Genomic DNA, 17,626 nt, shown 5'->3' with positions numbered 1-17,626 from the left:
TGGGTTTTCTCCAGGTGCTCCGGTTAGCTCCCATATTCCAAAGATGTACGGGATTGTAGGTTAAATTTGTTCCTAGTGTGTAGGATAATGTAGTGTACTGGTCGGCATGGACTCGGTGAGCTGAATGGCCTTTTTGCGCTTTCTCTAAATGAAATTAAACTAAAAACAATGATGTGGAAAGTGGTTACGAGTAGCTTGAAATATTAGGACATGAGCCCCAACGAGGGTTAGAACATAATCTACTGAAAATGTAATACTGCAGACCATTCACTTGATCAGCCTGTGACAAATCATGTGGTTTTGAAAAATTGGTTCACTGTTCCATTCATAGCTATAAAGTCTAGGCTACACCTGTACATCAATGACCCCATGGACGTCCCTGGCCAGGACCTTCCCCGAAAGCAGTGGACAACCCTCAACCACTTGAGGACAGGCATCGGACGCTATGGAGTGGCGATGAAGAGGTGGGGCCCCGTGGACAGCGCCTCCTGCGAGTGTGGGGACCCAACACAGACAGTGGAGCACATATTCACCAGTTGCCCCAAACCCTGGCCACCGAATGGTGAACGAGGTCTGAATGACCTGGTCGATGACACGTTGGCCTGGCTCACCTCAATGGAGCTGCAGGTCTAAAAGACATACGACAGAAGAAGAAGCTATAAAGTTATTGTGGTTTCCTTCTTCCCCCAACCACCTCCACCCCTATCCCCTTCCTAAATTTCAAGAGAAGCAACATATTTGTTGAAATAGAGGAATGCTGACACTTCAGTTTAATGGTTTGGGAGGCTGTGCCTTTGGCAGTAATTTAATTCAGTTACATTTTGCTGTGTTCTTTTGTATTTTAGCAAGGATTGTGTGGAGAGGGTTTTACTTTTTCTCGATATCGCTGCTGACCTCCTGGACGGACAACATCAAGAAGGCTCAGCAGCGGCTGCACTTCCTGAGGGTCCTCAGTGGACTTAACCTTGCTGATTTAATTTCAACCTGCTGACTTGCATTATGAATCTCACCATGAGACAGGGAAGGTGATCAGGACAGACAGAGAAATGGACATATTCTTAAGGGCAAGAAGACAGAATAGAGTGCTGGAAGGCGCTACTCAGTAGGACAAACAGCAGCATAGTCTGGAGAACACTGGATAAGTGACGTTTTCTGTCTCGACCCGCATGTGCACCTCTCCCCCCCCCCCCCCAGAGATGCTGCTTGACCTGTTGTATGTTACTCCAGCACTTTGTGTCCTTTTGTTATTTTATTAAACCAAAAAAATATTCATCTGCAATTTCAACCACTTAATGAATTCTTTGTTTCAATAGGAGAATAGTTGGGCTGTTGACGTTTTGGGTCTCGACCCATGTTCTCCAGAGATGCTGCTTGACCTGTTGATCAAAATTATGATAAACAAAACAGTCCTGAGATTCTAGTTTAAATGCTGGGAATGGAAAAAGCAGATGTGCAATACCAGAATGAATTTTGCATCAATTTTTGTGACTAACTCTTACCTTGGTCTTTGATCTTTTAATAGCTGGGTGTGCAAATTGCAAAGGCTGTTGATTGTCGTGATTTTGCAAAAGCCAAGCAAGAGGCTGAGGCTTCTCAGCAGGCCCCAAAGAAGAAGCAACTTCCATGGGGGTGAGTTGTGCTTTATAAATTCATTTCAAACACTTCCTGATGAATTTGAGTGACTTAGTTTAGGCTAATGGGTAGAGCAGGATGTTTTGGAGGTAATTTATTCGCAAACTGATGTCGGCATTAGTGGGCAGTATTTTCCAGAACTCATAGAAATGTCCTTCGGATTCTTCGGGTCGTTGGTCATTGGGAACTTCAATCAACCCTGTTCCATGCTGCTATCTTGCACAGACCTAATAATTAATCAATCTCTCAGTGAAAGTTTAGATTATATTTTTATAAGGATCAGTTAATTATGTAGTGTGGAATCTGTAGAAGGGATCCGATCCATTCTTTTTCTCCAGAAATGCTGCCTGACCCGCTGAGTTACTCTAGTACTTTTTGTCTATCTTCAGTACAAACCAGCATCTGCAGTTCCTTCCTACACAATTAGCTATGGAGTGTTCAAAAATGTACTTTGCAGTGCTGGGTTTGTAATATGGTAACTCTTGTAGTTTGAGTGATTTTCAGCCATGACAGCATTGTATGATTAACAGTTTAAGCACAGTTTAAGCTTGAAGCATTGCCGTTTATAACCTGTATCTTAACTATTGTAATGTTTATCCATTCCATTGCTGTTGTGGATCATGAGTTTGATACGTCAATCTGTTGAGGCAGGCAACAAGGTAAAACTTTAATAAACAAGAAACTTTTGTTCTTCATGTCTCATTTTAAAAGGAAGAGCGACGTTTTGGGTCAGGACCCATCTGCAGTTATTTGTTTCAACAATTTCACTGCATCTAGGTACATGTCACAATAATGTACAATTGACCACTATTGACTACTGTGTGCTGCTCTGTTATAAGTGTTGCGATTTGGTTGATATATTAAGTAGAGAGTCAACTGCTCTCTCAGATGGATGGAAAATAAAAGAATTGCTGCCAAAGTTTCAAAGAAGGAAAAGGAAGCACAAGCTATATCCCGTGATTTATCTTGCAATCAACATCTCTAATCAACATACCCGTTTTTCTCCCACATCCCATAGATGTGCGGGTTTGTAGGTTAATTGGTGTCTGTAAATTACCCTCGGTATATATAGATGGTGGATGTGAAAGTGGATTATCATAAAACTAGTGTGATCGAGTAATCAGTGGTCGACATGGACTCAATGGGCTGAAGGGTCAGTTTCCTTGTTGTATCTTTCAATCAATCACTCAATCAATTATTTTTTTAAATGCACGCACATTATTAGGTCATTATCATCATGATTTTTGTCAAGCCTATGCACAAATTGGCTTCCAAATTTCCTGCATTACATCAGAGACAATATTTCAAAAAGTACTTAAATGGCTATGAAGTGCTTTTGGGATGTCCCAAGTTTGTGAAAGGTTTGAATGCAAGTCCTTTACTCCATTTAATGTATTCATTCTCCATTTAACTGGAATATAATTGTTATATTCCGCACAGCAGAATGAATAACAACTTACAGGCTAGTTGCTTGGATCACGAGAGAGAGATTTATTACCCAACATTCCCTGCTTATATTGAACACCAACTCATTAACATATACATGAATATGTATGAATACATTACACTGCTCTCCTTTTTTAAAGTATTAAATCTAAGTACTCAGTTACAATTTTATCGTTGTGATACTTGATTTAAACCAGTATTTATGAAATCTTAAATGATAAACATAATATATTTATTTTACATCTACACATTTTCGTTTTACTTATACAGTAAGTTACTTAACTTACAAACCTAACCTGACTACTGGTTTACGGACCCTGCCTGATCGTCTAACAGGAACAGATGTAACAGTATTAGGTGTTGACTCAACTGTTGGCTTGTTTGGCTCTGTTTTAGTACCCTGACTTTGACCCGAGGAATCTGTTTCTTTGTCTGTATTAACTGAACTTTGTGTTTCAAACACAGTGGTCTCTTCCAACTCGCTTTCAAATAAAAACTTAGGGATTAGAACTTCATGCTCAGTTTTTGGTTCATCTTTGGGTGGAATCTTTGATCAATATGAACACTTTTAATCCTATCTCCAACTTCAACTAAGCATCTTTTTGTTCCACACACTTCCACTATTTTCCCAACACCCCGTTTATCTCGACTGGACTTGTTGGGAGGAATAGTGAACATGAACACGAACCTGCTCATCTGGCTTGAAGTATCTCTCCTTTTTGTGGGAGTCAAAATGGCGTTTTTGACTCAACTGTTTTTGTTCAATTCTCAAGGCCAAATAGGGTTGAATTAGACTTAGGCGTATTCTTAGCCTTCTCTTCATCAACAGTTCTGCAGGTGAGTAACCTGTTGTTGTGTATTGTGTGGTTCTGTACTTCAGCAAGAAACTAGCCAAACGATGTTTCATGCTGAGCTTTGAACTACCCTGCAAAACCTGTTTCTTGAGAGCATCTTTGACAACTCTAACAGACCTTTCCGCCGCCCCGTTGGAGGCTGGATGGTATGGGGGAACAAGTGTGTGTTTTACACCATTCTGTTGTAAACTCTGGTTGCATGACATCTTTGAACCGTTCTGAACGAAACTGAGGCTCGTTATTGGATAGGCATATGGATGAGAAGGGAATGGAGGGTTATGGTATGAGTGCAGGCAGGTGGGACTAAGGGGAAAAAAAGTTGTTCAGCACGGACTTGTAGGGCCGAGATGGCCTGTTTCCGTGCTGTAATTGTTATATGGTTATATGGTTATCAGAAACAAGCTCTTCCCTGCAAAAATTGATCTCCTCATCTATGGTACACTCAGTAGTAGTGCTTGATCCCATATGCTTAACCTCAATCCATTTGGAATGACAACTAGTACCAGAAAGTGATCATTACCCTTTTCTCAAAAATCTACATGAACTCTCAGAAAAGGTCTACTTGGCCATGACCATGGTTGCAGTGGTGATTTTGGTGGTTTACTCCAATTTTGGTGGCAATTTTGTCAGATGCTACATTAGCTCACCAGTTACTCAATGTCACTGTCAATACCAGGCCAATACACAAAACTTCTGGTAATTGACTTCATGCTTACCATGCCAGGATGTTCGGCATGAAGTTCATTTATAATTTTGTTTCTTAAAGACTCTGGTACAACCACTCTGTAACCCCACTTAATGCATCCCTGCTCACATGATAATTCATGGTGTCGATTATGGAAAGGCTTCAGCTCTGAGTTCAATCCACTATCGATTTCAGTCCAACCGTTCAATGTCTGTTCATATACCCACTTCAGCACAGTGTCTTTCTCGGTTTCAGATGCAATTTCTGTTGCAGTCACTGGAAAGTCTTCATCTACAACTTGCAGTGTGTAAATTGAGTTCTCACTTCCCACGTCAGAGTTCTCATGGGGCAACCGGGACAACGCATCTGCAACTGCGTTGCACTTGGAGCTTCTATACTCAACCTTGTAGTCATACTGGGACAGCAAAATTGCCCAGCGCTGCATCCTTGATGCCGCCATGGAAGGTATAGCTGACTTGGGACCAAGTATTGCTAGTAGTGGCTTGGGATCAGTCACTAGGGTGAATGGTCTGCTGAGAAGAAACTTGGAATTTCTTGATTCCAAACACGATGCTGCTTCCTTTTCTATCTGTGCATAATTGCGTTCACTCGGTGATAGGGTGCGGGATGCAAAAGCAATAGGCTTTTCCTTTCCGTCATTCATTATGTGGGAGATCACTGCACCTACACCATAACTTGAAGCATCGCAAGCAAGTTTCATCTAGCGTGTGATATCGTAGTGAACAAGGAGTTTGTCACTTGTCAAGTTTTCCTTGCATATGCACGTTGCTGTTGCTGTTCCTTTCCCCACGTCCATTTCACATCTTTTTGTAGCAGATGATGTAGTGGCTTTAGCACAGTTGCTAAATCTGGAAGGAATCGTGCATAGAACTGCACCATCCCAAGGAATGATCGTAGCTCTGACATTATTGGGTTTTGGCGAAGAGCGAAGTCCGTTGGCATCTACTTTGAGTCCAAGGTAGACCACCTCTGACTGTGCAAATGCACATTTACTTTGTCACAGTTTGACATTGTGGCAGTTCAGTCGTGTGAGAACTTGCTCAAGGATTTCCAGATGTTCTACCATGCCCTCTGTGAATATCAGTAGGTCACCCTGGTTGCACACACTGTGCGGAACGCCTTGTAACATTTTGTCCATGACAGACTGGAAATTGTTCGGGGAGGATTTCACACCATAGGGCAGCATTGTATATGAATACAAGCCCTTATGTGTGTTGATTGTCAAGTACTGGTGACTTTCCTTGTCGACATTGAGTTCTTCCTCCACTTGTTGCTTTAGTGCATATGGTACAGGTCGTATGTGTGCAGAGTACCCTGTTATTCCCGTGTAACTGACAGCAAAAATGTTTGCATGTTTGCTTATGACATTTTCAAGACGTGATTTGGACAAATTGACGCTGAAAATGTTCTTCCAGTCTAACTCTATTCTACTCAGCCAATCCTTTCCAAGGAGGGTTGGTTTATTTCTGTAGCTGGCCACGATAATGGGCAGTGTTACTGACTAACCATTTTGCTGAACTTTACAGTTCATTTGTCCACGTCTCCAAAACTTCGCCCGAGTAGGTTCTCGACTTGACCTTACTCTCAAACAATGGTATCTGTGTGAACTTTGTTTCATATTGGTCTTTGCTCATGACCGAACAATCTGCTGCCGTGTCAATACACATATCGATTAACTGTTCATTTATCAATAGTTTAGTTTGAAAGTTCTTGCCATGGCTGGTTGTAGGCTTATCGATGTTGGTTGCATAAATGGTGTACACCCCAAGTTCATTTCCATCTGGGTTCACCTCCAAGTTGTGAACTCCTCTCTGGTGTTGTCGCTCGATTCCCGCAGATTGTTGGTTTCCTGTTTTAAGCTTGGCCCGACATGCTGAGGCGATGTGGCCTTTCTTCTGGCAGTTATAGCACTTGGCCATTTTGAACTGACAAAATTAGGATGGGTGATTACCATTGCAACATTAACAACTGGCTGAACTTGGCTCCCCGCCATGTTTTGGCTTAGCGCCTCTTGGTTTGGCCATAGGCACTGCCTTGTGACTGTAAACGGCCACTGCAGTCTGTGGTGGACGAAACTCGCGAGCATTCTTTGATGCCATCTCCATTGTGGTAGCAATCTTGCATGCTTTCTCAAATGTAAGATCTGGAGTGTTCATGAGTTTGGACTGAATTCATTCATCCACTAGACCACAAACAAATCTGTCGCGTATTGCGTGTCCGAGAAAGGTTCCAAAGTTACAGTGCAAACTTAAGTTTTTCAAGGAAACAATGTACTCATTGATTGTCTCATTCTGCTTCTGGTTTCTAGTGCCAAATTTATAGCTTTCTGCAATTTCCAGAGGCTTTGGGTTGAAGTGCTCCTCCAACTTCTTCATAATGTCATTGAATGGCACGTCTTTTGCCTTTATGGGCGCAAGGAGATTCACGAGTGTGCCGTACACTTCAGGTCCGATCTCCGTGAGCAGCATCGCTTTCATGCATTTGCAAACGGCCTTATTTGTTTTAGTCACTATCTCTCCTTCACCACTTATCTCCATTATGTTGTTTACTGTGAAAAACATGTTCCTTCTCTTCATACAGGAGCTGAACGGCTCTCTAGTCAAAAGTGCCAAGATATAGCCCATGAACGCTGCCATCGTGTTGTTCTCTTTTTTTTTAAAGTCCGTTCATAAACCCCAATTTCCTGTCTGTTCTGGTGTAACAATTCACCTAAAACTTAGCTGTACAAAGGCTATTCAGCTTGAAGAACTCGACAAAAGAAAATCTCATACAATCCAAAGGACGGCATATATTCCCTGCTTATATTGAACACCAACTCATTAACATATACATGAATATGCATGAATACATTACAATAATAGAATAAACATTTGTTCTAAGTGAATTTCAGCAATAGACCATCGTGCACAATTAAGTTTTAAATATAGTTTAAGCTTGGAGCATCACAAACTCTAACTTATTTTGACACATCATGATCTGACTGATATCATGATGGATCACTGATTATAATGCCTACCTGCATGTTCTATTAAAATTGTGATTGTCCGAAGATTATGTCAGCAGTTTGATATTTCAATCTATTGAGGCAATCAGCAAACATTAATAGTTTCTTCCCTGGCTGCTTGAAAAACAACCGATGCAATATTCTAGCCAAATGAGAATGAGATAGTTCTGGCTTTGAATTTGAATTATGAAGTCAGGAGAATTGGATAAATGTTGGATAACGCTACAAAAAAAGCGATTTTATAGACACTGAAGTAAATGTGTAATACAAGATGATCGGGATAATGGATAAAGAAGTTGGTATGGGACAGAAGCTAGAAATAATAGAAATAATGATTTGGAGTATTCCCTGACTACATAGTAATTTAATCAGTAGAAAGCTGAGCTTAAGAAATAGAAAAGGATTATGTCTCACATTTGAGCAAGAGACGTCGGGCTTCTATTGTTTTAAAAAAAAATAATTATTGAATATTTTTCTATTTATTTTGTCATTTATGCGTACTGTGTTTACAGATCTGTTATGCTGCTGCGAGTAAGAATTTCATTGTTCTGTTTTTAGTACACGTCAATTACACACTCTTGACTCTTTTGAGCTTTGCCTTTCAACAATATCATGACCGACCTTTTACCTCACTACCATTTTACCACATCTACTGATATATACTTAATCCCTTTACATTCCACAATATTTCACAGAGATGATAGATTCACCAGGGCCCTATATAATTAGAGCGTATTTCTACCCTTGTGCTTACTTCCTCACAATAAAGGATGATAATTTGCTTTCTCAATTGTTTGCTGAAGCCGCATGTTAATTTTCAGTTATTTGTGGACATAGACACTCAAGTCCTTCTGAACACCAACTCGTTTCAGTCTTTTATCATTAAAAAAAGACTTTGTTTTCCATTTTCTGCACAGTTGGTGGGTTGACTTTACATGAACATTTATTTTGGTTCCCATTACTAACTACTAGTGAAAACTACTCTCATACACCCACCATGATGTAGAGCTCTCCTTCCATTGCCTCCAGACCATTTTCTATGGGAAAGAGTCCTCGTCTCCCAGTGCAAACCTATTCTCCCCTATCTAACATTCACCCTCTTTCTGGACTCCCCTCCCCCTTGCCAGCCCTCTACCCTCTATGGATTTTATAGAAGTCTGAAGAAGGGTCTCGACCTGAATCGTCACCTGTCCGTTTCTTCAGAGTTGCTACCTGACCTGCTGAGTTACTCCAGCACTTTGTGTCCTTTTGTGTATTAATCATCATCTACAGTTCTTTATTTCTACTTCTTCACCCATTCACCTTCCTATGAAGAGAGACCTGAAGAGCATTGATTGCTGTATCTTTCTCATGATAAGTGATTCTTATGCTGGATGATTGTGTACTGAAATATTAAGCTGAATGTACTTAGAGATACAGTGCGGAACTAGGCCCATCAGCCCACCAAGTCCACGCCAACCATCAATCACCCGTTCACATTAGTTTTATGTTATCCCGCTTTTGTATCCATTCGCTACATACACAGGGCAATTTACAGAGGCCAATTAACCTCCAAAGCCACACATCTTAGGGATCTGGGAGGAAACCAGAGCACCCAGAGGAAACCCACACAGTAACAGTGAGAGTGTGCACACTCATTAGTTCTAGGAGCAGAATAAGGTCATACGGCCCATCATGTCTACTCCACCATTCAATCATGACTGATCTTTCCCTATCAACCCGATTCCCCTGCCTTCGCCCCATAAACCCTGACACCCTTACTAATCAAAAATCAGTCAATCTCCGCCTTATAAATATCCATTAACTTGGCCACCACAGCCATGAATTCCACAGATTCATCACCCTCTGACAAAATAAATTCCTTCTCATCTCCTTTCTAAAGATACATCCTTTTATTTTGAGGCTATGACCTCTGGTTCCAGACTCTACCACTAGTGGAAACATCCTCTCCATATTCAATCTATCTAGGCCTTTCACTATTTGGTAAGTTTCAATGAGGTCCTCCCTCATAATTCTAAACTACAGGCCCAGTGCCTTTCTCAGATATGGGGCCCAAAACTGCTCACAATACTCCAAAATCCAGTCTTACCAGTGCCTTATAAAGCCTCAGCATTGCATCCCTATTTTTGTATTGTAGCCCTCTCAAAATAAATTGCATTGGCTTCCCTACTATCAATTCACCTTACAAATTAACTTGAATCCTGCATCAGCACTCCCAAATCCCTTTGCATCTCCAATTTCTGAATATCTCCCTATTTAGAAAATAGTTTATGCCTTTATTCCTACTACCAAAATTCATGGCTCAACACTTTACTACATTGTGTTACAGTGCATTCAGAAAGTATTTGGACCCCTTCACTTTTTCCACATTGTGTTACGTTAAAATGGATTAAAACATGTTTTCATCAATCTACAATCACAACAATTACAATACAATGTATTGTCATTTGAGCCTTAGTGAGGCTCAAACGAAATTCCGTTTCCACAGCCATACAAACAAAGACAATTTCCTACAGACATACACACAATTTAATTCACACAAACATCCATCACAGTGAACCCACTGTGATGGAAGGCAAAGTCTTTTCTCTCCCCTGTTCTCCATTTCTCTCCCAATGTCCAAGCCCCAGGCGGGCGATGATAAGTCCCACGGCCATTTTAGGCCGTGCCGGGTGATTTACGGCCTCGCTCCCGGTCGAAAAGTCACAATGTTGGAACCCCCGGCGGGCGTTGTAATGTCCCACGGCCATTAAAGCCGCGCTGGGCGATGTACGTCCCTGCTCCGGGTCGTTCCAACCCCGCGACACGGGCTGGAGAAGTCGCGTTGCGGGAGCTCCGGGAAGCGGTCTCTCCACCCGGACCCGCGAGCTCCCGATGTCCCAGTCCACCGGACCTGCGGCTGCGTTGCTGGAGCCTCCGAGCCCCAGGAGTCGAGTCGCAGCAGCGAGCCACCACCGCTCCCCACGCTCCGAGGTCGGCCAGCCCCACGATGGTGAGCAGTCCGCAGCTCCGCAGTCTCCCGAGCCCCCGGGTCGTTCAGGCTGGAGGCCGCTCCACGGTGCTAGGCCCCAACGACAACGGAGACCCGACAGGGAAAAGGTCGGGTCTCCCGGACAGGGAAGAGATTTTAAACAGTTTCCCCCTCCCCCCCGCCCCCCACATATACACATTTAAAACCAGTATTAAAAAACACCAACACTACATTTAACTAGACAAAAAATAAAAACAATCTACAAACAATACCCCAAAATGAAGAAGTGAAAACAGGTGTTTAAACATTTTTGCAGAGTAATGAAAAATAATTAAGTGAAATATCACATTTACATAAGTATTCAGACCCTTTGCTATGACACTCAAAATTAACCTTAGGTTCACCCTGTTTCCCATTGATTATCTTTGAGATGTTTCTACAACTTGATTGGAGTGCATCAGTGGTAAATTAAATTGATTGGACATGATTTGGAAAGGCTCACACCTGTCTAGATAATGTCCCACAGTTGACAGTGCATGTCAGAGCAAAAACCAAGCCATGAAGACGAAGGATTTGTCCGTAGACCTCCGATACAGGCTTGTGTCATGACACAGATCTGGGGAAGGGAATAAAACAATTTCTGCAACATTGCACATGCTGATGATCACAGTGACCTCCGTCATCTTAAATGGATGAAGTTTGGAACCACCAGCACTCTTCATAAAGCTGGCTGCCCGGCCAAACTGAGCAATCGGGGGAGAAGTGCCTTGGTCAGGGAGGTGACCAAGAATCCGATGGTCACTCTGACAGAGCTCCAGAGTTCCTCTGTGGCGATGGGAGAACCTTCCAGAAGGACAACTATATCTGCAGCACTCCGCCAATCAGGCCTTTATGGTAGAGTGGCCAGACGGAAGCCACTCCTCAGTAAAAGGCACATGACAGCCCGCTTGGAGTTTTTCCAAATCATTGGAGTTTACCAAAAGGCATGAGAAACAAGATTCTCTGGTCTGATGAAACTAAGATTGAACTCTTTGACCTGAATGCCAAGCGCCACGTCTGGAGGAAACTAGGCACCGCTCATCACCTGGCCAATACCATACCTACGGTGAAGCATGGTGGTGGCAGCATCATGCTGTGGGGATCTTTTTCAGCGGCAGGAACTGGGAGACTAGTTAGGGTTGAGGGAAAAATGAATGGAGCAAAGTACAGAGAGATCCTGGATGAAAACCTGTTCCAAAGCATTCTGGACCTCAGAATGGAGCAGAGGTTCACCTTCCAACACAGCCAAGACAACGCATGAGTGGCTTCGTGACAAGTCTGTGAATGTCCTTGAGTAGCCCAGCCAGAGCCCGGACCTGAACCCGATCAAATATCTCTGGAGGGACCTGAAAATAGCTGTGCATTAACGCTCCCCATCCAACCTGACAAAGCTTGAGAGGATCTGCAGAGAAGAATGGGAGAAATTACCCCAATACAGGTGTCAACCTTATAGCGTCATACCCAAGAAGACTTGAGGCTGTAATCGCTGTCAAAGGTGCCTCAACAAAGTACTGAGTAAAGGGTCTGAATACTTATGTAAATGTGATATTTCAGTTATTTCTTTTTAATTACTTTGCAAAAAATTTCTAAACACCTGTTTTTGATTTTTTATTATGGGGTATTGTGGGTAGATTGATGATAAACAAAATTAATTTAATCCATTTTAGAATAGGCTGTAACGTAACAAAATGTGGAAAATCGATGGGGTCTCAATACTTCCTGATTGCACTGTACATTGACGCATTTAATGAATATCTTATTTTTTAGCAAAGCCTTGCTGGAGTCCATATGGTGTTTATATAGACAACTAAGGTCTTGCCTTCTTCAAAAACTCAAATCAATTCAAAAGACACAACCTCCTGTGTACACAATCATGCTTGATTATCCCTAATCAGCCCCTGACTATCCAAATGCATATATACTCTATCCCTCAGAATTCTCTTTTGTAACTTGCCTACCACAGATGTTAGCCTCACTGGTCTATAGTTCCCAGGCTTTTCCTTGCAGCCCTTTTAAATAGAGCCACAACATTAGGCACTGTTCAGTCATCCAGCATCTCACTCGTGTGTAATGATAATTCATATATCTCAGCAAAAGCTGCCACAGTTTGTGCTCTAGCTTCCCACAGTACCCTCGGATATCTTTGATGAGGCACAGGAGATATACCTGCCTTCAGCTGCTCTAGGACGTACAGTACCTACTTGACCATAATACGGACTGCCCTCAAGATATCCCCGTTAACTATCCCAAATTCCCTGGCCTAGTTCCGAAGTTAGTTAGACTTGGCCCTGCAAATTCGGGTATTAAATGTTTTTTTACAGATAGATGCTGGAAGTAAGAATTAGACATAACAATGTCTATATAAAGAGAAGTAGAAACAAGGAACTGGTTTACAAAAAAAGATACAAAGTCCTGGAGTAACTAAGCGGGTCAGGCTCCCAGTCAGACTCCCAGTCTGAAGAAGGGTTCTGACCTGAAACGTTACCTATCTATATTCTGAGATGCTGCCTGACCCGCTGAGTTAGTCCAGTCTTTTCACTGCAAAGAGAAGTCCAGCATCTTGAGCCTGAGGATAAGTAACTCCATTCTTTCTGGGACAGTCCAGATTGAAGGGTTCTGAAACAAGATGTGCAAGCAACAGGAGGAAGTTTAAAGTTCAATTAGCTGCAAAATGGGAAATAAATAGAGGGAAAGGGAGATTTGACTAAAAGAAGGGCAAATGTCAATATCAAAATAGATTTTCTTAATCTCACATAATTCCAACAAAAAAGACTGAGATTCCACAGTGGTTAAATTTTCAGTTCCATAGAAATTGTTTGGCAATAATTGTTCTCTATTCTCAAAAAAAGAGGTTTGAATAGAAATAGACTAGCAACCAACTAGTGATATTAGTTTATACTTGCCTTGCACATACATCAAATTCAACCCACTTTCTCCATGTGAATGGTGCCTTGAAGATCGAGATCCCATCTCCATGAAGCTAACGGCAAAGCCAAACAGCAACTTTTGAATACTTGACTTAAGCCGTTTGTTTCTCTAGCTCTGAAGTTACCATACCATTTGCACATAAATCTCTGCCAGCACATTAGTATTTTGACAGGAAAATCTGGGTCATTTATCATAAACCTGATAATGTGCACAATATGTTATGACTTGTTTTAAAATTAGGGGGAACAAAAAATATCTGAAATTTTCCATGTTATGTTAAAGCGTGTTAAGATTTATAGTTCCTTTTTGTTTTAACAAATTCCAGGCAGGCCCTTAAGATATTGGCTTGACATGTCTCTTGTCACGGGTTCAAATCACAGAAGATGTAATCATTTGCTTAACATGTTATGAGTTTAGTGCCCCTGTCCGACTTTCACGACCTAATTGGCGACCTCTGCCAAGTTTGCCCTTGACTCATACTCGCAACATGGTCGCCACGAGGTCGTAGGAGGTCTTCGTAACTTTTCCTCATGCTAGTGAGTGGTCTCTGCGTACCAGTGGCCTCAAGTAGGCCGCGGCGTTTTTCCAGCCTGATAAAAAATGTCCACGAGTAAAAAAAAGTCCGCATGGAAAAAATTGATACTTTTTACTCGTAGGTAGGTCGTGATGGTGGTCGTATGTAGTCATAGGTCGGTAACTGGCCCGAGAAAAAAAATGCCAACATGACATCATTTTATCATGTGATCATTTTCCACTCGTAGCTAGTCGTAGTTGGTCTTAGGTGTGGAAGACTGACGTCGAGGGGGGTCGTAGGAAGTCGTAGACATGGTCGTAGGAGGTCGTAGACATAGTCGTAGGAGGTCGTCTACTTCGGCGAGTCAACACGACCTTGACATTTTTTTCAACTCGTCGAGGTTCTTCTAAACTCGTGGATTAGGTCGTCGAAGTGGGACAGGCCCTTTAGTTGTTAGCCAGGCAGTTAGCAAGAACAACCCAACATGTGGGAAAATTTACCAGCAGACAGCAGAAACATTTGAAGAAAATTGAGTTGCTGGGCAATTTTATTTTGAAACTTGTGCACAGACCAAATTGCTTGTTGAAAACCACAACTAACATTGTGTACTTCCAACTCATTGTGTCTCTTTGCTTACACCCAGTCTATGCACTAAACACTTAACATCAGCCTTATCCTAAGATGTCTGAAGATGTACAGACCCGAAACGTCAACTATTCCTTTTCTCCAGAGATGCTGCCTGACCTGCTGGGTTACTCCAACACTTTGTGTCTATCTTCTTATCCTAAAAAGCAGTTTCTAGATATTAAATGTTGGGACCTACAATTACCCTACATAATCTAAGTGGCATCCTAAAAATGCAGTAGACAGCTGCAGGAGTGAATTATTTTCAGCACTTAAGATACTACTTGGTGCAGATGTATCTGTGAAAATCAATATGGCATATAACAATGTAGGCCATTTAGTATCTTAATATCAAGGGAGGGTTGCATAACTCTGCCCCCATGTCGATTCAGCGGCAACTCAATCCCTTTCCTTTTCCTGTTTCTATGACCTGTGGACACCAGCTAATCAACGATGACTGAAGAAGGGTTCCGACCTGAAACATCGTCGATCCATGTTCACTAGAAATGCTGCCTGACCTGCTCAGTTATTCCAGTACTTTGTGTCATCTTTTGTAAAGCGGCATCTGCTGTTCCTTGCATCCACAATCAATGATTCAAGTTGGAAGCTTCTTGCTGCTGCTTTCATGATTCTGGTGATGCCCAAACTAAGCCAAGGGCCTAGATGCTGAAACAGCAAAATTTGACACAATAACAGTGTATTCACCAGCTGTCCATATCACAATTATGGATTCAATGTGAACAATACTCTGTGAGCATATATTGTGTGGCAGCAATACATAACATGAGTAATTGGACTAGTTACAGTGGGAACAGCATCTGAATCTTATCTTCAGAATATTTCTAGCAAGGAAAATCTGTTAAAAATTCATAGGATGCCACAGCTTAAAAAAATGTTTTCATTTGTCATTTGTCAATGGTGCAATACATTAGTTTTAGATAGCGTAATGGTGCTGAACATTGGAGTACCCATTAGGTACCATGTGTGTTTATATGCGATAATTCTCATCCAAAATCACTGCCTTTATTGCTTTGGCAAATACATGTTAGAAACAAATGACAGCAAGAAAGAAGGGAAGTATTGAAAGTATCCCGAAACTAGTCCCATGTACCTTCATGCCTGCTGTTACCTGTCAGATGTTGGTAGGCAGAGATTGGAGATAATTTGCCTATTTCCTCTGCTGTGATTCTGGATTCACCCCACTTTAAAAAGTGTTTGAATCAAATAGAACACTCTGAACCCAGATAAACTAACATTGTACCTTTTTGTTTTAATACAATCCAGATTTGAAGCAAAGAAAAGATGGGAAACAAAAAGTAACATGGGCTATATGTGAAGTCATGACACAGGATGAAAATTAAGTGAGCATTGAGATGTGAAACACTTGACCTGCACTTGCACTCTCAATCCAATCTCAAGGGAGTCATCTGGAAACACTTTACAAGAATATAACAATGATTGTGCCCTGCTGCTTCCATAGCTGCACATTAACCGATTGAGAATGATTTAGCCTTCAAGTGCTTAAAATTTGAACATGGTCAAGGAGCTTGAAAGAGGATTTTGCCATTCTATAAATAACCTTAAGCAGGCCCCGTCGTATCTTTTGGTGACACAATTTCGTAACATGAACAGTAAAATGATAATTATTTCTGCCTGCTCACAAGCTCAGCCACTGTGAGCTCTGCTTACCACCGGAAGGCTGTATTTTCAAGCCTGGAGATTCTCTGTGATTTAGAATCGTCGCCTATGTGAGGTGAACTTTATCGGTCCCTGTATTGCCATGTCATGGGCATTCCACTCTGAAGAAAGGAAAAACTGCACTGCGTTTCTTGAACTCCTCTATCTTTACCACTCAGTCACTGAAATTAAAAGTGTTAGAAGGTGGCTGTGGAAAAGAATATTCAATCATCTGACTGGAATATTAAGCATGAAGAACTTTTTTTCTCATTAAATAATTGCTTCAGTTTAGCATGTTCCAGATAACCTGTTTATACATATTATGTGCACTATTTCAGCAAGATATAGATTGATCAAATTGTTATACTTCCTTCTATAACAAGCATATTTTGTTGGTTTGATGTATTTTTTGCCAACCTACCCTTTTCTGCATATGTTGGAAATAATATTTTGTGTGGGTGGGGGGGGGGGGGGGGGGGGGGGGGGGGGGGGGGGGGGGGGGTAGAATTATACCATGTATTTATGTTAATAAAAATACCTTTTCCCCTGTCACCTTAAAGCCCTCTTGTGTTTGATATTTCCATTCTGGGAAAAAGGTTCTGACTGTCTACCATAAAAAAGTCTATCATAATTTTATATACTTATGTAAGATCTCCACAATCTCTGGTGTTCCAGTGAAAACACTCAAGTCTGTCCAACGTCTCCCAGTAGCTAATACCCCCTAATCCAGGCATCAATCTGGTGAACCTCCTCCGCACCATCTCCAAAGCATCCACATCCTTCTTGCAATGGGCCGATCAGAACTGCATACAATACTTCAAATGTGGCTTAACCAATGCTTATCAAGCTGCATCATTGTGGTAAAAAGTTGTGGATATTGTGAACCAGATGAAACTGGGGCCCTGATATTTTCCACTTTGTTTTAAGGCAGAACATCAAACTCCCATGCTTCTTCATCCAACATTCTCTGAAAATTGCCAGAAGCTGGGCTGTCTGCAACAACTAATTTACCTTCTGATTGCAGAAATCCTTTCTATTACCTTCAGGGCAAGTTAAAGAGTGCAATGAAATATTGTCCACTTGCCGGGATGAATGCAGTTTCAACAAAATTCTAAGATCGGCACCATCCAAAACAATTTCTTGATCTGTACAACAGATCCACTTTCGACAGAACACCCCTCTCCAGCTCAAAGAAACAGTAGAATGTGGTGCAGGCTTGCTCTTCAGTGTA

At 41.7% G+C, this 17,626-nt stretch overlaps 1 protein-coding gene across 1 annotated transcript in view; it reads left to right on the top strand.

The window, feature by feature from the left end:
• Positions 1–16,567, top strand: part of fam204a (family with sequence similarity 204 member A) — a 71,199-nt gene extending 54,632 nt beyond the window's left edge. Inside the window, exons 8-9 of the mRNA XM_055646938.1 lie at positions 1,523–1,629; positions 16,003–16,567. Of these exons, the coding sequence (XP_055502913.1) occupies positions 1,523–1,629; positions 16,003–16,054 (159 nt within the window). The 3' untranslated portion in view covers positions 16,055–16,567. The remainder of the gene's footprint in view (positions 1–1,522; positions 1,630–16,002) is intronic.
• The last annotated feature ends 1,059 nt before the right edge of the window (positions 16,568–17,626 follow it).

The sequence above is a fragment of the Leucoraja erinacea genome, chromosome 15 (genome assembly GCF_028641065.1).
Source record: "Leucoraja erinacea ecotype New England chromosome 15, Leri_hhj_1, whole genome shotgun sequence".
Lineage (NCBI taxonomy): Eukaryota > Metazoa > Chordata > Chondrichthyes > Rajiformes > Rajidae > Leucoraja > Leucoraja erinaceus.
Note: the sequence above shows the minus strand (reverse complement) of the source record. Positions and strands in the feature narration are given on the sequence as shown.